The sequence below is a fragment of the Hemitrygon akajei genome, chromosome 7 (genome assembly GCF_048418815.1).
Source record: "Hemitrygon akajei chromosome 7, sHemAka1.3, whole genome shotgun sequence".
NCBI classification, from domain to species: domain Eukaryota; kingdom Metazoa; phylum Chordata; class Chondrichthyes; order Myliobatiformes; family Dasyatidae; genus Hemitrygon; species Hemitrygon akajei.
In genome coordinates this window covers 92,274,857-92,291,932 of record NC_133130.1, presented here as the reverse complement: position 1 = coordinate 92,291,932, position 17,076 = coordinate 92,274,857, and the positions used below count along the sequence as shown (strand labels likewise).

The 17,076-nt window shown below is 47.4% G+C and overlaps 1 protein-coding gene across 1 annotated transcript in view; it reads right to left on the bottom strand.

The window, feature by feature from the left end:
- LOC140730671 (nesprin-1-like) overlaps positions 1-17,076 on the bottom strand; it is a 626,730-nt gene that overhangs the window by 93,713 nt on the left and 515,941 nt on the right. Inside the window, 8 exon segments of the mRNA XM_073051428.1 lie at positions 514-708; positions 2,113-2,350; positions 6,535-6,629; positions 7,586-7,733; positions 7,922-8,076; positions 12,277-12,423; positions 14,281-14,463; positions 15,835-16,039. Coding sequence (XP_072907529.1) covers positions 514-708; positions 2,113-2,350; positions 6,535-6,629; positions 7,586-7,733; positions 7,922-8,076; positions 12,277-12,423; positions 14,281-14,463; positions 15,835-16,039 — 1,366 coding nt within the window.

Below are 17,076 nucleotides of genomic sequence, written 5' to 3'. Positions count from 1 at the left end.
CGGCCATTGCCTGTAAGGAGTCTGTTCATTTTCCCCCTGACTGTGTGGGTTTCCTCCCATATTCCAAAGACGTACGGTTAAGGTTAGTTCTGGGCATGCCACATTGGCACAAGAAACGTGGCAACACTCACAGGCTGCCCAGCATAATCCTTACTGACTTGATTTGACAAATTTCACTGTGTGCTTCAATGACATGTGACAAATAAAGCTCATCTTTAATCCTTGGCATTTAGGAATGGGCAGTAGATGCTGGCCTTCCCAGCCTTTTTGGTTTGTAAAAAAAATCTCGCATGAGCCAGGTTCATAACCAAGGCTCTGTCACAGACACCAACAGCTCAATAAACAGCTTAGCTTCAACACTGATTCCCTCACAGTAGGGACAAATACCTTTCACTCTGCATTGATGCAAAATTTCCCACTGCAGTCTCCGAAGAGAAGCAGGGATCAGAAAAATATCTCAGAAGCCATACCCCTGCCCTGTCACGACGCGAGGCCTCAGTGGTGAATACATACCCGTAACAAGATGCTCAACTGCTTCCTCTGGTCGTCCAGAGTGATGTTGGCTGCCCTCCATTGCTCCTGGATGCTGGTGAGCTCAGCCTGTAGGGCTGCCTCTGCGTCACTGTCTGCCGAGAGCAGCAGCTGTTTGCCACCCTCCACTGTCAGGATGTAGCTCCCTTGTTGCCGCTGCAGAACCTTCTCTTTCAACTGTAAGAGAGAGGGAGAGACCAACTGACCGACACTGGGTAGGAGTGCACCATCAGAGTCTGAGACACAGGGAGCTGATGTCATTTCTGAACTAGGATAGGTTCAAAATGGCCAAGGGCCAAGGGGAAGTAAATTCCATTATGCACTGTAATGCAGAAGTGCTTATATTTATTAATTACCGAGCCTGTGGACCGTATACTGACAAAGTCTGGCTGTGAATTGTGCAGAATTCATGAGCTGCCTGGGAAAACTGTTCCACTAAGAGAGGGTGCCAAATAGTCAGGGACAAGATGGAACTGTTGTCCAGAGCTGGTGTCACTGCAGTGATGTGATTCACCGCACAGACGCACTGCTGGATGGGATGCCGGAACACGAGATTGGGAAACACAGGATTGGACGCAGCTAAGCTAAAAAGGGACTGGATGCAGGTTCAATTCAGGAAAATATCAAAGTATTTACTGGAGGAATGACGCATGTTGGGCAGCATCTGGAGAGGAAAGGAGCTGTGGCCTTTCCCACCTGAAACATCAAACTTTCCTTTCCTCCCACGGAGGCTACTCGACTCTCTGAGTTTCCCAGATCGTTTATTACTCCAGGTTCCAGTATCTGTTACTATTGATGGTGAGGACCTACACGTACCTGGGGGTGCACCTGGATGACAGACTTGAGTACAGCACCAACACAGAGGATCTGTACAAGAAGGGCCAAAGTTACCTCTACTTCCTGAGGAGTCTGAGGTCCTTTGGAGTATGCAGGCCTCTCCTTCACAGTCTGTTGTCACCAGTACAATCTTCTATGTGGTGTTGTGCTGGGACAATGGCATCAACACAGGTGATGGCAACAGAATCAATAAACTGATTAGAAAGGCTGGCTCTGTTATAGGAGTCAAACTGGAGGCTGCGGAAGAATAATGGATCCTCTGGAAAATCCTGGCAATTCTGGACAATGTTTCTCACCCTCTGCATGCCACCTTGGCTGAACAGAGGAGCACTTTTACTGATAAACTGAGACAACTGCGCTGCTCCAGAGAGCGCTATATGAGGTCATTCTTACCCCTGGCCATTAAGCTCTATAATGAGTCAACCTATAGCCAGGGAAGTGATAACTCCCCTCCTGTTTGACTGTTTGAGGTAACTTTTTGTTTTATTCTTTCTTATTTCTCTTCTAATCTTTCTATATTTGTTTATCTGTACCCTTGTACTGCTACTGTGACTGTCATTTCTTTTGGGACCAATGAAGTATCTATTTATCTGCAGGCACTTGTCTGTTTGAGGCACTGTAAAATGTTGGTAACAGCACACACTGGAATCTCTCTTCCTCATCGCCTGTCTATTACGACCACACAATGACAAGAGACTGGCACGACGGTGATGCAGACTTGTTATTTGCCGAGCCTCGCCCCACCTGCACCTCGTGGAGCAGAGTCCTGGCCTGCTGCAGGGCAATAGGGGTAGCACCGCCCCAGCTCCGCTCCAGCTGCTGGGACACGTCCACCAGCCACTTCCTCAGCTTCTCGGCCATCTCCTGGTAGCGCTGCCACTGCCGGATCTGACTGTCGATGATCCCCCTCCGCTGCTGGGCACGCCGGATCACGCCCTGCCACTGGGTGCTCAACATGGCCAGCTTCGAGTTGAACTCATCCCTGCCGGAGAGCGTGAGCCACAGCTGAGTTATCAATGAGACGGCACTGACTCGTCACACAGAGCTAGACCACTCACCGCACTGTACCCACACCAGGCAGGTAAAGAATTAAGCAACACATACAAAATGCTGGAGGAACTCAGCAGGCCAGGCAGCATCATTGGAAAAGAGCAGAGTCAACAGTTCAGGCCGAGACGTTTCTGCAGGCCCCACTGAAGGGTCTTCGGCCAGAAACGTTGACTGTGCTCTTTTCCACAGGGGCTGCCTGGCCTGCTGAGTTCCTCCAGCATTTTCTGTGTGTGTTGCTTCGATTTCCAGCATCTGCAGATTCTCTCTTGTTTAAGGTAAAGAAATAACATTAGTTCTTTGCTCTCAGCCTTTGAGATGTTGACTTCAGGTGCTCATTTACCTACAGTAAAGATCTGTTCCACCACCACCCTTTCAGGGAGAGGGTTCCAGACCTCAGTCAGAACTGGGGGGGGGGGGGGGGGGGGGGAGAAAGCTTCCCACAAGTCTGCTCTTGTCCTTCAACCATTCCGCTGAAACCTCGGCCTCCAAGATGCAGATCTTCTTGCTGACGATCTCCCATTGCATAACTTTAGATACTTCAAATAAATCTCCCTGCAATTACTTCAGATCCAAACAAAATAACCCCGGTCTAAATGGTCGTCACCGTGACTAAGTTTGCCAGATCCGGCAACGCCTTCGTAAGTCTCCTTTGCAACTTTCCTGATACTGCTGTGCATTGTGTGTACGGTGATCACAAGGGTACACTGCAACCCTGCCTGTGCTCCCACTTACACTGTAAGGAGATTTTGGGTGACCACTCTGCTCCTGTACCTTATTTCACTTGCTAATTGGTTCCCCCCCCAGACTCCGATCTGTTCCCTTCACTGTTGGGCTGAAAATGACTTGCAAAAGGTTAATCAACTTCAAACCTGTTACCTAGAAATAAGGAGAAGCCATTCAGCCCATCAAGGACCTGTCATACCAAGGAACAGGCCAAGGCCATTCAGCCCCGAGAGCCTGCTACCACAAGAATGAGCAAACACGAGGAAATCTGCAGATGCTGGAAATTCAAACAACAACACACACAAAAATGCTGGTGGATCACAGCAGGCCAGGCAGCATCTATAGTGAGAAGCTCTGTCGACGTTTCGGGCCGAGACCCTTCGTCAGGACTAACCAAAAGGAAAGATAGTAAGAGATTTGAAAGTAGTGGGGGGAGGGGGTAATGCAAAATGATAGAAGACCGGAGGGGGTGGGATGAAGCTAAGAGCTGGAAAGGTGATTGGCGAAAGTGATACAGAGCTGCAGAAGGGAAAGGATCATGGGACGGGAGGCCTAGGGAGAAAGAAAGGGGGGGGAGCACCAGAGGGAGATGGAGATCAGGCAAACAACTAAATATGTCAGGGATGTGGTAAGAAGGGGAGGAGGGGCATTAACGGATGTTAGAGAAGTCAATGTTCATGCCATCAGGTTGGAGGCTACCCAGCCGGTATATAAGGTGTTGTTCCTCCAACCTGAGTTTGGATTCATTTTGACAATAGAGGAGGCCATGGATAGACATATCAGAATGGGAATGGGACGTGGAATTAAAATGTGTGGCCACTGGGAGATACTGCTTTCTCTGGCGGACCAAGCGTAGGTGTTCAGCGAAATGGTCTCCCAGTCTGCGTCGGGTCTCACCAATATATAAAAGACCACACCAGGAGCGCCAGATGCAGTATACCACACCAGCCGACTCACAGGTGAAGTGTCGCCTCACCTGGAAGGACTGTCTGGGGCCCTGAATGGTGGTGAGGGAGGAAGTGTAAGGGCAGGTGTAGCACTTGTTCCGTTTACAAGGATAAGTTCCAGGAGGGAGATCGGTAAGAAGGGATTGGGGGGACGAGTGGACAAGGGAGTCACGTAGGGAGCGATCCCTGTGGAAAGCAGAAAGGGGGGTAGGGAAAAATGTGCTTGGTAGTCAGATCCCATTGGAGGTGACGGAAGTTACAGAGAATTATACGTTGGACCTGGAGGCTGGTGGGGTGGTAAGTGAGGACAAGGGGAACCCTATCCTGAGTGGGGTGGCGGGCGGATGGGGTGAGGGCAGATGTGCAGGAAATAGGAGAGATGCGTTTGAGAGCAGAGTTGATAGTGGAAGAAGGGAAGCCCCTTTGTTTAAAAAAGGAAGACATCTCCTTCATCCTGGAATGAAAAGCCTCATCCTGAGAGCAGATGCGGCGGAGATGGAGGAATTGTGAGAAGGGGATAGCATTTTTGCAAGAGACAGGGTGGGAAGAGGAATAGTCCAGGTAGTGTGAGAGTCTGTAGGCTTAAAGTAGATATCAGTAGATAAGCCGTCTCCAGAGATGGAGACAGAAAGATCAAGAAAGGGGAGGGAGGTGTCGGAAATGGACCAGGTAAATTTGAGGGCAGGGTGAAAGTTGGAGGCAAAGTTAATGAAGTCGACGAGCTCAGCACGCGTGCAGGAGGCAGCGCCAATGCAGTCGTCGATGTAGCGAAGGAAAAGAGGGGGATGTATACCCATATAGACTTGGAACATGGACTGTTCCACAAAGTCAACAAAAGGGCAGGCATAACTGGGACCCACGTGGGTGCCCATGGCTACACCTTTGGTTTGGAGGAAGTGGGAGGAGCCAAAGGAGAAATTATTGAGAGTAAGAACTAATTCCACTAGACGGAGGAGAGTGGTGGTAGAGGGGAACCGGTTAGGTCTGGAATCCAAAAAAAAGTGAAGAGCTTTGAGACCATCCTGGTGGGGGATGGAGGTATATAGGGACTGGACGTCCATGGTGAAAATAAGATGGTGGGGGCCAGGGAACTTAAAATCATTGAAAAAATTCAAAGCATGAGAAGTGTCACGAACATAGGTGGTAAGAGATTGAACAAGGGGGGATAAGACAGTGTCAAGGTATGCAGAAATGAGTTCAGTGGGGCAGGAGCAAGCTGAGACAATGGGTCTACCTGGACAGGCAGGTTTGTGGATCTTGGGTAGGAGGTAGAAACGGGAAGTGCGGGGTGTGGGAACTATGAGGTTGGCGGCAGTGGATGGGAGATCCCCAAAGCTGATAAGGTTGGTGATGGTATAGGAGACAATGGCCTGGTGCTCCTTAGTGGGGTCATGATCAAGGGGTAAATGAGGTGATCAAGGGGTAATTCCACGAGAATGAGGTGGGGGAGGGGAGCTCATTCAAGCACTGAAGAACCTGCTGCGTAGGAACAGGCAGAGGCTGTTCCCTGGTTCAGTGCGCGAAGCAGTTTCATCTTGCAGGCGTTTTCACCACACTCAGTCACCTAGACTGTGTCTGCCCAGAGTAAAGCAGCTCCACTGGGCAGCAGGGTCTCCCCCGCGTGCGGGCGCTGTGGTCCGCACAGGGGCATCGCTCTTCGGTGGGAAGGCTGCAGAGACCAGAGGAAGGATGGGGTGACTCCTGTTTCAAGCAGAGAACGGGGAGTAGCGACAAATAGCAGAGTTGGTGAGAGAAGTGGGGTAGTGAAGGGAGGGCGGGGTGGCCAAACAGGAGGAAGGGGGGGGGGATGTTGAGCAGGGAAAGGTGAGTGGGGTGGGAGGGGGGATGATGATGGGAGAGAGGATGTGGGGTAGGCAAAGGGGAATGGGAGTAGTAAATGTTTGCAGAGGGGAAGGGAAAGAAAAGAGGGGTAGAGGGTGTTAGAGGAGAGGGTTCTGCAGGAGGGAAGGGGTTAGATTTACGATACACCATGAAACAGAGGAGACAGGCTGGGTATGAGTGTGAGGAGAGCATGAAATAGCACCTTGAGAAGCAACAAGCCATTACATTTAGATTTAGACTGAAACACTTAAGCACCTCCAAACTGGATAATTGAGTATTACAAGTTAGAAATATTAAGCCATTTAAATTTCTATCCTGATTAGTGTGGAAGCTTAAATTTCTGATGAACTTTATTCAGCTTAGCCACATCTGAATTAATATCAGATATTAATCTAGACTAAGTTATCCCCCCAAAAAAACTGTTAGTTGATTTATTATTGCCACTTGACTGAGGTACAGTGAAAAACTCTATTTGGCATTCCATCCATACGGAGCACTGCAGTGCGCCAGTACAAGAGGGAAAATGACAACTGAACAGAGTGCCCAGTAAGGACACTATAACTCAACACCTGGACACCCAGCGATGGTACGGTGGGGAAGTTACCTGTCATCAATCTGGCCCTGCTCCAGAAGACGCTGACCATCGCTGATGATGGAATGCAGGATCTGCTGACGACTGAACATCTCCGCTTGGAACAGCTGCGCCAGAACAGAGGAGAGCAGCGGTGAGGGAAAACAGTTGATTGAGTCAGGTCACATTGCTGGAATGCCGAACGGCACTCAAAGTGTGATCACTTGTTAAACGGCTACGCAGGAACGTTCACACAGATACAGTAAGTTCAGGCTTATACCCTTCTTGACATTATATAACTACAATTGGCCTGCACACTGGGAGAACTATTCTCTCTTGATTATTGAACTTCCTCTTCATTTTCCCCTCTCTCCCACTGATATTCCCTTCTTCCTCAACTTTCATTGTTTTGTTCTACTGAGTCCCATTTGACTTTAACCATTTCCTTAGACCATACATGCATACACACACACCTCAGGTCTTTCTGTTCGTGCACCCACTTTAGAGATGGTCTCTTTAGATTATATCACCTCTCCTTCATTCTAATGACGTGCACTCCTGTACCATGTGTCTGCCCACTGTCACTTCCAAGTCTATCCCCTTTCAGTTCGAATAAAGATGAAAATGAAATATCATTCACGAGTTACAATGGGAATGTCCACATTTTCACACAAAGTCACCCAAGGGCAATGGAGAGTCAAAATTGCAACAGCACACTCCCGATATAGACCTACCTCACCTGCAGGAGGAACAGCAAAACTCAGTGAGATGGGAACACAGGCCATCTGTGACAGAAAACCGTCCAGACTGTGCTCACAGAGTCCTGATACAAGCTCCCCAGATGATGAAGCTCTGTCCTGGGAATGCACCCGCTAATTGCAACTGTCTCCTACTGCAGTACATTTGGTACTTTGTTCTTGGACGGTGTGCCCTGAGAATTTGGAAATTCCATGATTCTGGCCTGGCAACAGATGGCAACAAGCTCCCAAGCCAAGGATTTGGGGAGGAACTTAAGAAGTGGTGGTGTTCATTGCAAATGTTGGTCATTGTTCCTGTCCCAGTCCCCAACCCTTTTCAGACTTGCCTCGTGTGCTCTCTGCTGCTCAAGGAGATTCTGGTAGTTCCCAGATATCTCCACTGCCAACTTCTGCTCTGTGTGGACCAGGAACTCCATCCAGGTTTCGCATTTCTCGAGGAAGGTCTGATGCTGAAGCAGGAATGCCTGCAATTTACTGCAAGGAAAATTCAATTAATTTAGAAAGGAACCATAAACTTCCCTATTTGTCAGGTGCTAGTGTGTGAATCCACTGTGCTTACAGAAAGGAGTCAACTTGTAAAGTCAATGGCTTGTTTACACTTATGCCCCAAGAACAGACTGCCGACCAGGTTATGGATGAAGGGCATGGGATCTGAGTTTTACCTGAACCTCTCGGTGGTCTGCCCAGATATCGAAGACCAGTATCTGTTCAACGTCTGCATACGTTTAATCTCCTTGTCGTTGAGGGGTAATCTGTACCCCAACTCATTCAGACGATCCAAGTCAGGAACTGTACTACTGAACCTCAGCATCTGGACCTGCAAGATACACAAAATATCAGAAAATAGAATAACCACTGTTTACCCTCAGACTGAAATATCAGCAAAGCTTAAGGATTCATTTTTCCAAGAGATTATTTCAAATTTCAAAAGCTGACAAAATTTCCAAGAGTGAACCTCAGATCAGAAGTGTAGGGCTCCGTGGAGAACAGAAGGAAGTTTTACACAATGGGACGTGGTTGGTGGACTTCTGTGTTAAAATCAAGGAGGTATTAGTATGCTACTGTAAAAGACTGGCTGGAATTTGCCATTTGTGGATCTTATGCTGATTCATTTAAATAGATGCAAAGACTTGCTGGTTCTCAATTAAGACATTAGCTCCTTGACATTTGTGAAGGGCCAAAAGGGAAGCCTGCACTTGTATTCCACCTGACCCAATGGTAAAACCTGCATTGACCTGTCTACATGTGATCACATTGCTGTGGTCTGAAGCTGTGCCAAAGTCTTAGGCACATATATATAGCTAGGGTGCCTGAGGCACTTGCATAGTACTGAATAGTCAATGTACGGGAGAGGGGGGGGGAGAGAGGGAGAGAGGGAGAGAGGGGGAGGGGGAGGGGAGGGGGAGGGAGAGGGGGAGGGAGAGGGGGAGGGAGAGGGGGAGGGGGAGGGGGAGGGGGAGGGGGAGGGAGAGGGAGAGGGAGAGGGAGAGGGGGAGGGGGAGGGGGAGGGGGAGGGGGAGAGAGAGAGAGAGAGAGTTTGTAAATCTGAAAATGTTGGGAATGGTGAGAGTGGAGTGCCACGGGAGGAACAGGTGGCAGAGGAGTGCCAGGGGTGGGTGGGTGGCAGAGGAGTGCCAGGGGTGGGCAGGTGGCAGAGAAGGAGTGCCAGGGGGTGACAGAGAAGGAGTGCCGGGGTGGGCGGGTGACAGAGAAGGAGTGCCAGGGATGGGCGGGTGGTAGAGAAGGAGTGCCAGGGGTGGATAGGTGGCATGGGTGCAGACACACCCAGCCCTGAAAAACCAGGCAAGGGTCATTTGATTCCAAACAATAGATTTATTGATCACTACAGAATGTCTCTCTGGTGCTCCCCGCTCCTATCCTTCTCTCTTCCCCTTCTCCAAACCATGATTCCCCTCTCCCTGCCCCCTTCCCAATCTCAGTCCACAACAGAGACACATATCAGAATCAGGTTTATCATCACTCACACGTCATGAAATTTGTTTTTTTTTGTGTGACAACAGTACTGTGTAATACATAAAATTACAATACTGTGCAAAAGTCCCAGGCACCCTACGTCTATGTATATATGTACCAAAGATTGTTTGCACAGTACTGCAATGTACCAAAGCAATAGGAATTCTTCAGACAAAACAAACTCCTTTTGAAGACGACTGCTAGAGCTTGGAGGTGAGATGGTTTGGAAATCAATGCCTGGAGTAAATATTTCTGGCCCAGAGGTACGGAGATCAGATGAAAATATAACCCCATCATTTACAAATTGTAAAATATTCCGCTCTGTCAAATTCCTGCTTTGCCTTACAATGCAGACTGACTGAAGAACTAACAGGAATATGCAGTGTTATTGGCAATTCATACTGTCACACACAGCATTACGACAACCCCATTCCCAAGAAAACAGAGCTTGGCACTGCCTACTCAAAGATCTCCACTTCCGTCACTTTGTGATTTAGGAAGACAATCAATCACAAATCAATAAAATAATTACAACGTTAAAAAAAAACTGCAAACTGTGCACTTGCTTTAAACCCTGAAAATTAAAACTAGTCCACAACAGGGGTAGAAGCAACACAAAGAAAAAGCATTTCAGGATGTATATTGTATACATTTCTCTGAGATTAAATTCGACCTTTGAACCTTAAAGCGAAGCCTGGTGCCTGCAGGCCCAAGTCTGTGTCCATTGGAGGCCTGTCCTGGGGTTAAAGAACTGTCTGTGGGTGGGAGGGAGGAATGGGGGTATTTTTGTTTGTTGCTTGCTGTGTCCTGTGAGGCCCTGTGGGTGTGCACCGCTGCTGCCGAAATGTGTGATGACACTTGCAGGGTGCCTCAGCTGTGTTGGCTGATAACACAAATGGCACATTTCACTGCATGCTCTGATTTACACGTGACAAATAAACTTGAATCTTGGTTAAACTTCAGTTAGAAGAGAAACATCTACAGTCCCAGACTCTAATTTCAAAGGATATGAAGGAATTGGAGAATGCATAAAAAAAGGTGATTTACACTGAAGAATGGCAAACAGCACTACAATGAAAGAGGACGAACAGTGGGACTCACTACCCACGTGGCCCTGCTGTAGAAAGTGGACCTAGAGGACTCTAAGTGTAATAAGATGAAAAAAGGAAGGGAAGGATGGAGTGAGACAAACCTGTGATACAGCAACGGTAAAGTTTCTGTGCAGTACCTTTGATGTCATTCTATGCTTGTCCCAGAAGTACAATGAAACACAATGGGCTGGAAATTCTTGTGCAGCACAGGAAAACAGTGCAGAATGTCATGGGATCCAGAACGCCTTTGTGTGCACGTCTGAAGTTCTGAAAGTAGCTTAGAGCCGGCAGTTCCATGAAACTGCATATCTCATGTTGTCTGGTGGCTTGTACGATACATCCACGTCCCGAGGATGGGGCGGGGGGGGGGGGTAGATTTGCATGTAAATAGGCCTTAAATAGGAGCTGAGGCCCTTTGGTGCTCCAATCCCATCTGGTTCAATGCCATGGAGCGTGGCATGTCTTCTTGAACATTTTCCCCCGCTAACATTAACATGGCCTTGACTGCACTGGACCCTCGCTCTGCCAGGACTCTGAGTGAACTGCACCACTAAATCTGCCTCTCCCATCACCCCAAGCACACGTCTGACATTAACGTTCCTTCCTAACAGCCTAACCTTGACAACCCCACAAACTCTAGCAGACTCCAGCCCTGAGCCTCCCTTCAGCCACACAACCCCCTCCAGTTCTCATATAACTAACCTCACCCCACTTCAAACCTTGGTCTACCTGACATAGGGCTGGGGGAGAGCCTTTACGCCTGCTTTAACACATACGGCCCATCAATCTGCCAACGTCTTATTCCCTTAAGAGTACCGCTGTGGTTGGCCATGCAGAAAACAAACAGTCCCAACACAGCAGTGATTTAGGACAATTTGTTAAGCACCAAAGAATTCCTACAGCAGTGGTTTTCAACCTTTTTTAATGCCTTAGACCAATACCATTAAGCAAGGGGCCTGTGGACCAATGTTCCCTCTAATTTGTAATGACCAATGTGCACAAAAATTTTATGCTGTGCAATTTTTTGCTCAGTGACAACACGTGTGCACTGAATAATTTCTTCAACAAAAACAGCATTAATAAGCCAGCTCTAAAATCTGCAGACAAATCATCACAAACTCTACACTGTCTACACCGTCCACATCAGAAACAGGAAAAGGAAATGTGATCGTGTACGATCCTGAAATATACTTAATGTGCCAACGAGGTAGAGGGCGACAACCTCTTGTGTACAGTTTAAATTCCCTCGTGCGCTAGTAGCGAAAGATGCGTGCGTGCGAGGGACCATTGCTGTGGATGCCAGGTCGGGAACCCGTCCTGCAGCGATAAACACGACTCCAGCATCCGCAGTCTCCCGTCTCTCCAAGGAATTCCTGCAGCCAGATCCTGAACCTTAACCAAACAATGGTATGATTTTTGTTTGGGAAAGAAACTGGAACAGGAAAACAAACCAGCTTTCACGACTGGCAATGAATCTGACATCCTGCCTCATTTTGCTTTCTACTGGCTTCCTGCCAAAGAGTACGTTCAGCACCCTCAACGTTCTGGATGGTACTTACAACGTACACTATCCAGTAACCGTGAGGAAAGCAACGCGCTTTAAAAGCAGCACTACATTTAGAGGGTCGATTCCTCATCCTGCCACCATCTACCCGGGAAGCACTGTGCACAAGGAGTGGAAAACGAAGCTAAGTGGCCAGGCTTCCTCTTCCAGCGGAGGATCAAACGGGAGAAGTTTTGTGCAATATTATTAAGGTCAGCTTCAAGCACTAACAAGGTGGTGGTGTGGGACTCGTTTCCTTTTGATGGCAGGAGCCTTGAAACACCGTAATACGACAAGGGAAGATGAAGGCATGACAACGGAAAATCTAATACTAAACCGACAGGAAGGAAATGCAGCATTCACTCACTTATTACCCGAAGCATAAACAACACGAGTGCGAGGGACTTACTTTTAGCTCCTCCATTCTGTCCTGGATTGTGGTTAGGTCAGACGATCGATTAGGATCCTGCAGTTTCAGCACCTCGTCGGCTTCGACAATCCACTTCTCCAAGGCTTCCAGTCTCGTGCTGAATGCTTCATAATCTTGAATGCCGGCCTGCAGTGTAAAATGTTCACTGTCAGAGTGATAGAACCTTCTATTACTGATTACAAAGTGGACAGCCAAAGACAGTTTCCCTGGGTGGAAATTGCTTACAAAAGGGGGCACTATTTTAAGGAGATGGGGTGGGAGGGAGATGTGGAAGTTAATTTCTTTACACAGAGAGTAATGGGTGTATGGAGCATCCTGCCAGAAGTGGTGGTTGAGGGAGATACATTAGGGACATTTATGAAACCCTTCGATAGGCACATGAATGAAAGAAAACTGGATTGTTATGTGTGGGGGAAGGGTTAGATTGATCTTAGAGCGGGTTCAAAGGTCAGCACAACATCTTGGGCCAAGGGGCCTGTACTGTGCTGTAATGTTCCAGGTTCAATGTACATGTCCCAGTGACAACCTCCTTGCCTTTAGGGAGCTGTGGACACGTACAGCAAGGTACCTCCACTCAACATCGCATTATACAGTCGGCCCTCCTCATCCGCGGATTCAACCAACCGCGGATCGGGAAAACCCGGAAGTTCTTTCTCCAGCACTCGTTGTTTGAGCATGTACAGACTACTTTTTCTTGTTATTTTTCCCTAAGCAATACAGTATAACAACTATTTACATAGCATTTACATTGTATTAGGTATTATAAGTAATCTAGAGATGATTTAAGAGTACAGGCAGTTCCTGGGTTATGAATGAGTTCCTTTCCTGAGTCTGTCTTTAAGTCGGATTTGAAGTCGGAACAGGTACATCCGGTATAATGTAACCTCAGTTAGTAAAACGTTTGTCTTAGTATATAGCGTATATTTTACTTTTTTATGCATATAAAACACTTAAGAAACATATGTATTTCAATAATTAAACCACTGTGTTGCTTAGTATTAATTGTAGCTTTCATCGGGGCAGGGCCTTTCACATTCTCCATTAAAATTGTTCCGATTGTTGACCGACTGTAGTCTAATGCTTTTCCAATGACTGATGGCGTTTCACCTCTTTCCGATCGCTTTATTACTTCCACTTTATTTTCAATCGTGATTATTTTCGTGAACGGAAACACTGCGGAGTCAGAACTGCACCAGGTCCTAAAGTCCACCTCAATGATACAGGTTAAATAAGGTCCGGGGTTCCGCTGGGTCCTAAAGACCACCACATTGAGACAGGTTAAATAAGGGACTTGAGCATCTGCGTTTTTTGGTATCCGCGGGGGTCCCAGAACCAATCCCCCGCGGATAAGGAGGGCCGACTGTACATTCCCTTGTCTCATTTACCCTCCCCTAATACATATTCTCGCACTTCAGACTGAATTACATTTGCCATTTTCCTGCCCAGTCTGCTGTTATCTGTCTGGAAGTCAATAGCCATCTTTTCCCTGCTCTTACCACATAAAGCTCTGATATACACACCAGAAGAAGAGACTGCAGAATGCTGTTGCTGATAGTTTTCCAATCAATTGCTTCTCGACATCCTTACTGCTTTCTGACCTTGCTCCTTCCTCCCATCCCCTTTTACAGCTGGTATCACCCACAATACACGTTCTACACTTGGTCAGCAATGTGGCTGATGGCTGTTTGTGGGACTTCGGTGTGCAAAAACCAGGGGGTGATATTCCAAATTAACAAATGTAATTCAAAACTACCCAAATGACTAGAATCATTGCAGGACCTACTGAGATGATAAAAGCTGTTACTTCAAAGCAGTTGGCATTTCTTAAATAGCAGCAGCACAGACAGACAGTACACCAAATTTCATACCATTTGTGCAATTTGTTAAGGTAATAAAATTAATCTGTTTTCCAGTTTCCCTACAAATAAAAGCCACGTTAAAATCAAACAAAAGTATGTGCAGAAATAGAACTACCAAAGATACCTGGAGAACAGCCCTCTGTCGGCTGAGTGCTTGTTCCAGAGAAGACAGTCGCTGGGCGAGGGACAGCTGTTCAGACTGAATAGCGCCTGCTGCTGAAGGGTCCACCTGCTGTCTCAACTCCTCTCCGAGCTCCGTGAGGACCTGAAGGGAATCCCTCAGTGTTCCCAGCTCCACCAGCAGCTCCTGTGGTGGGAATGATCAGAGCTTCGCTTAAACACATTGCCCAGCAAAGTTCGGCACATCGAGTGAAACTTGGCAGGCTTCGCTCCACCTACACGTGTTCTAAATGCTGCCCAGGCTCTTGAGGGCAATGTTACAGGAACAGGAGGAGGATATTCAGCCCTTCAGCTCTATGCCACATTCAATTAGATTAGGGCAGATTTGAATCCTTTACCTGTCCCGAAATTTACTTTGGGGAAGGGATGCCTAATTTCCAATAACTTTTCTGGAAGAAAACAGGGGACTGTAATTCTGAGTTTGTATTATTATGCATGTTGCCCACTTTCCGATAGTGAAGAGGGCTGGAGGGGTGCCCTGGTCTGCGGGTATCATGAGGTAGTTGATCAAAAGTAGCACATTCTGAGCAGAGTGTTCTGAAATGAGAAGTATTAATCCAAGAAATGGAAGAACAGATAGCACTGCTGCCTCATGATTCTGGGGGCCTGGGTTCGATCATGACCTCGGCTGCCATCCATAAGCAGCTTGCAGCCAGTTCCTTCAGCTTCTCCAGTTTCCCCCACATCCTGAAGACACGATGGTAGCTTAAGTGGCCACTGTAAGTTACCCCTCAAGACAGAGGTGGCAAAAGAATCACGAGAGAGATGGTGGGCATATTAGAGGGAACAAACTGCAGAGGTACAGGGACGTAATGAGGGTGAATAAGACCACAGAGTTGGGAGCTAGCAGAGACCTGAAGGGCCAAATATCCTCTTCCTGTACCATAATTTTAAAAAAGACGTTTTAAGCCATTTACGTTTCTCTATTTCTCTATCATTGGAAAAGCTCTGGCAGGGTTTTTTTCAGCTGCAGACTAATACCATTAAGCAAGGGGTCCGTGGACCCCAAGCTTGAGGGTGGCAGCCTGTAGCAAGTCTGGATATTGTAGACTTGGACAAGATCACTGAAAGATCAGGCTGTCACTCCCGTCAGCCATACCTAGGCTTCCAGTCTCAAGCAACAAGCAGTGACAAGTGATCTAACCCATAGTCTGATCCAATCTGAGCACAGAGTGAGGCGTTACTCTGACAACGTGCAGTCAGACATACAACTTGCTCTCAAGGTGAGGGCTTCACTGGTCAGCCGGCATTTACTGCCCATTCCTAACAGTCTTCGAGAAGGTGGCAATGGCCTTTCGACCACTGTGACAGCGCCAGCTTCACAAGGCTGTTGGGTAGGGACTTTCCAAACAGTGACCCAATGACAAAGATGGGATGTCAAAGCATACCCAAATCTGGAAGGAATGAGATTTGGAAGGGCTTTTAGATGGTATTTCCATGCACTTGTTACCCTTGTGGTCGTGATGTCACTGCCTTCAATAAGATCCGTTGTACTTACATCAGAGTCTTGGATCCACTTTGTGACTTCCTCATCGGCAACATCCCTATTTGCAGCTTTCTTAATCAGCTCAGTGCTCTTCTGCTCCTTCTCCCGCAGGGTCACCAGACACTGCTCAGAGCAGTCCTTGTACTTCTGCCAGAGCTGCAGCAGAACCTTCCTCGTGTATAGTTGCTCCACGATGTCCTGAAGCAAATTATTCCAGCTGTAGATTTGAAGTCAAAGGAAAGAGAGTGGGTCATTTAGAAGCACAGTAACTCATCTGACTTCAGTTTAATTCATTGTGATTATGCTGGGGTTCTGAATTGCAACTTGGGTTCGGATGGTACCATGGACAAACACTCAAGGCATTTCTTCTTCCTTTAAACCAGGGGTTCCCAACCTTTATTATGCCATGGACCAATACCGTTAAGCAAGGAATCCATGGACCCCAGGTTGGGAACCTCTGCTCTAAACAGATTTAGGTGCTTCCTCATACCATCCTATCCTACCACACTGGTCTCCAACCCCACACTTCACCCCATCCCTCCCAACAGATCTCAGAGAGGCAGCAACTCCTCCCTTACCAAGACGCTTGTTAAATCAGTAACTACCATGTTCTCCTTTAACTCCTCCCACCAATTCAAGACAATTATCATCACCAAATTCAGAATCTATCGCAGCCCCCTTCATCCTCACCAACAACTTGAATTTAAATGCCCTGACTGTTGTAGAATGGAGAATTTTCGGTAACTACTTGATTCCATCAGCTCCCGTGATACCCTCCTGCACACTTTATGGATGCTCTCGCAGTTGTGAGCGCAAAGCCGGAGGACGTGGAAAATGCCTCTTGTTGTTCACACAGGAGAAAAGTTGCTGGCAAGTCACTTCAAAGCTGCAAAGTCTCTAACAGAATTAAGTCACCTGTAGCAAGTTATAAACATCTTACTGAAAGATAACGGACAATGAGCATCATTCTTAGGCGACTTGAGAGCTTACATACTTGAAGACCTTTCTAATCACCCTCAGTTCACCACTGAAGAATTTCCCAAAAAAACAGGAAGTATGGAGATAGTTACGTGTAGCTAATGTACTAGCTAATTTTATTTTATTTGTTGTCAACCAACATGGCCACAGACAACAATTACTCAAGGCAGTGAGCTGTGTGATGAATACAGATTCACTAGTGGTCGTAACAATGGCAAGACTACCCCTCTGGACATATTTTTAAAAATCAATCACCTAACAGGGAGAGTTACATAG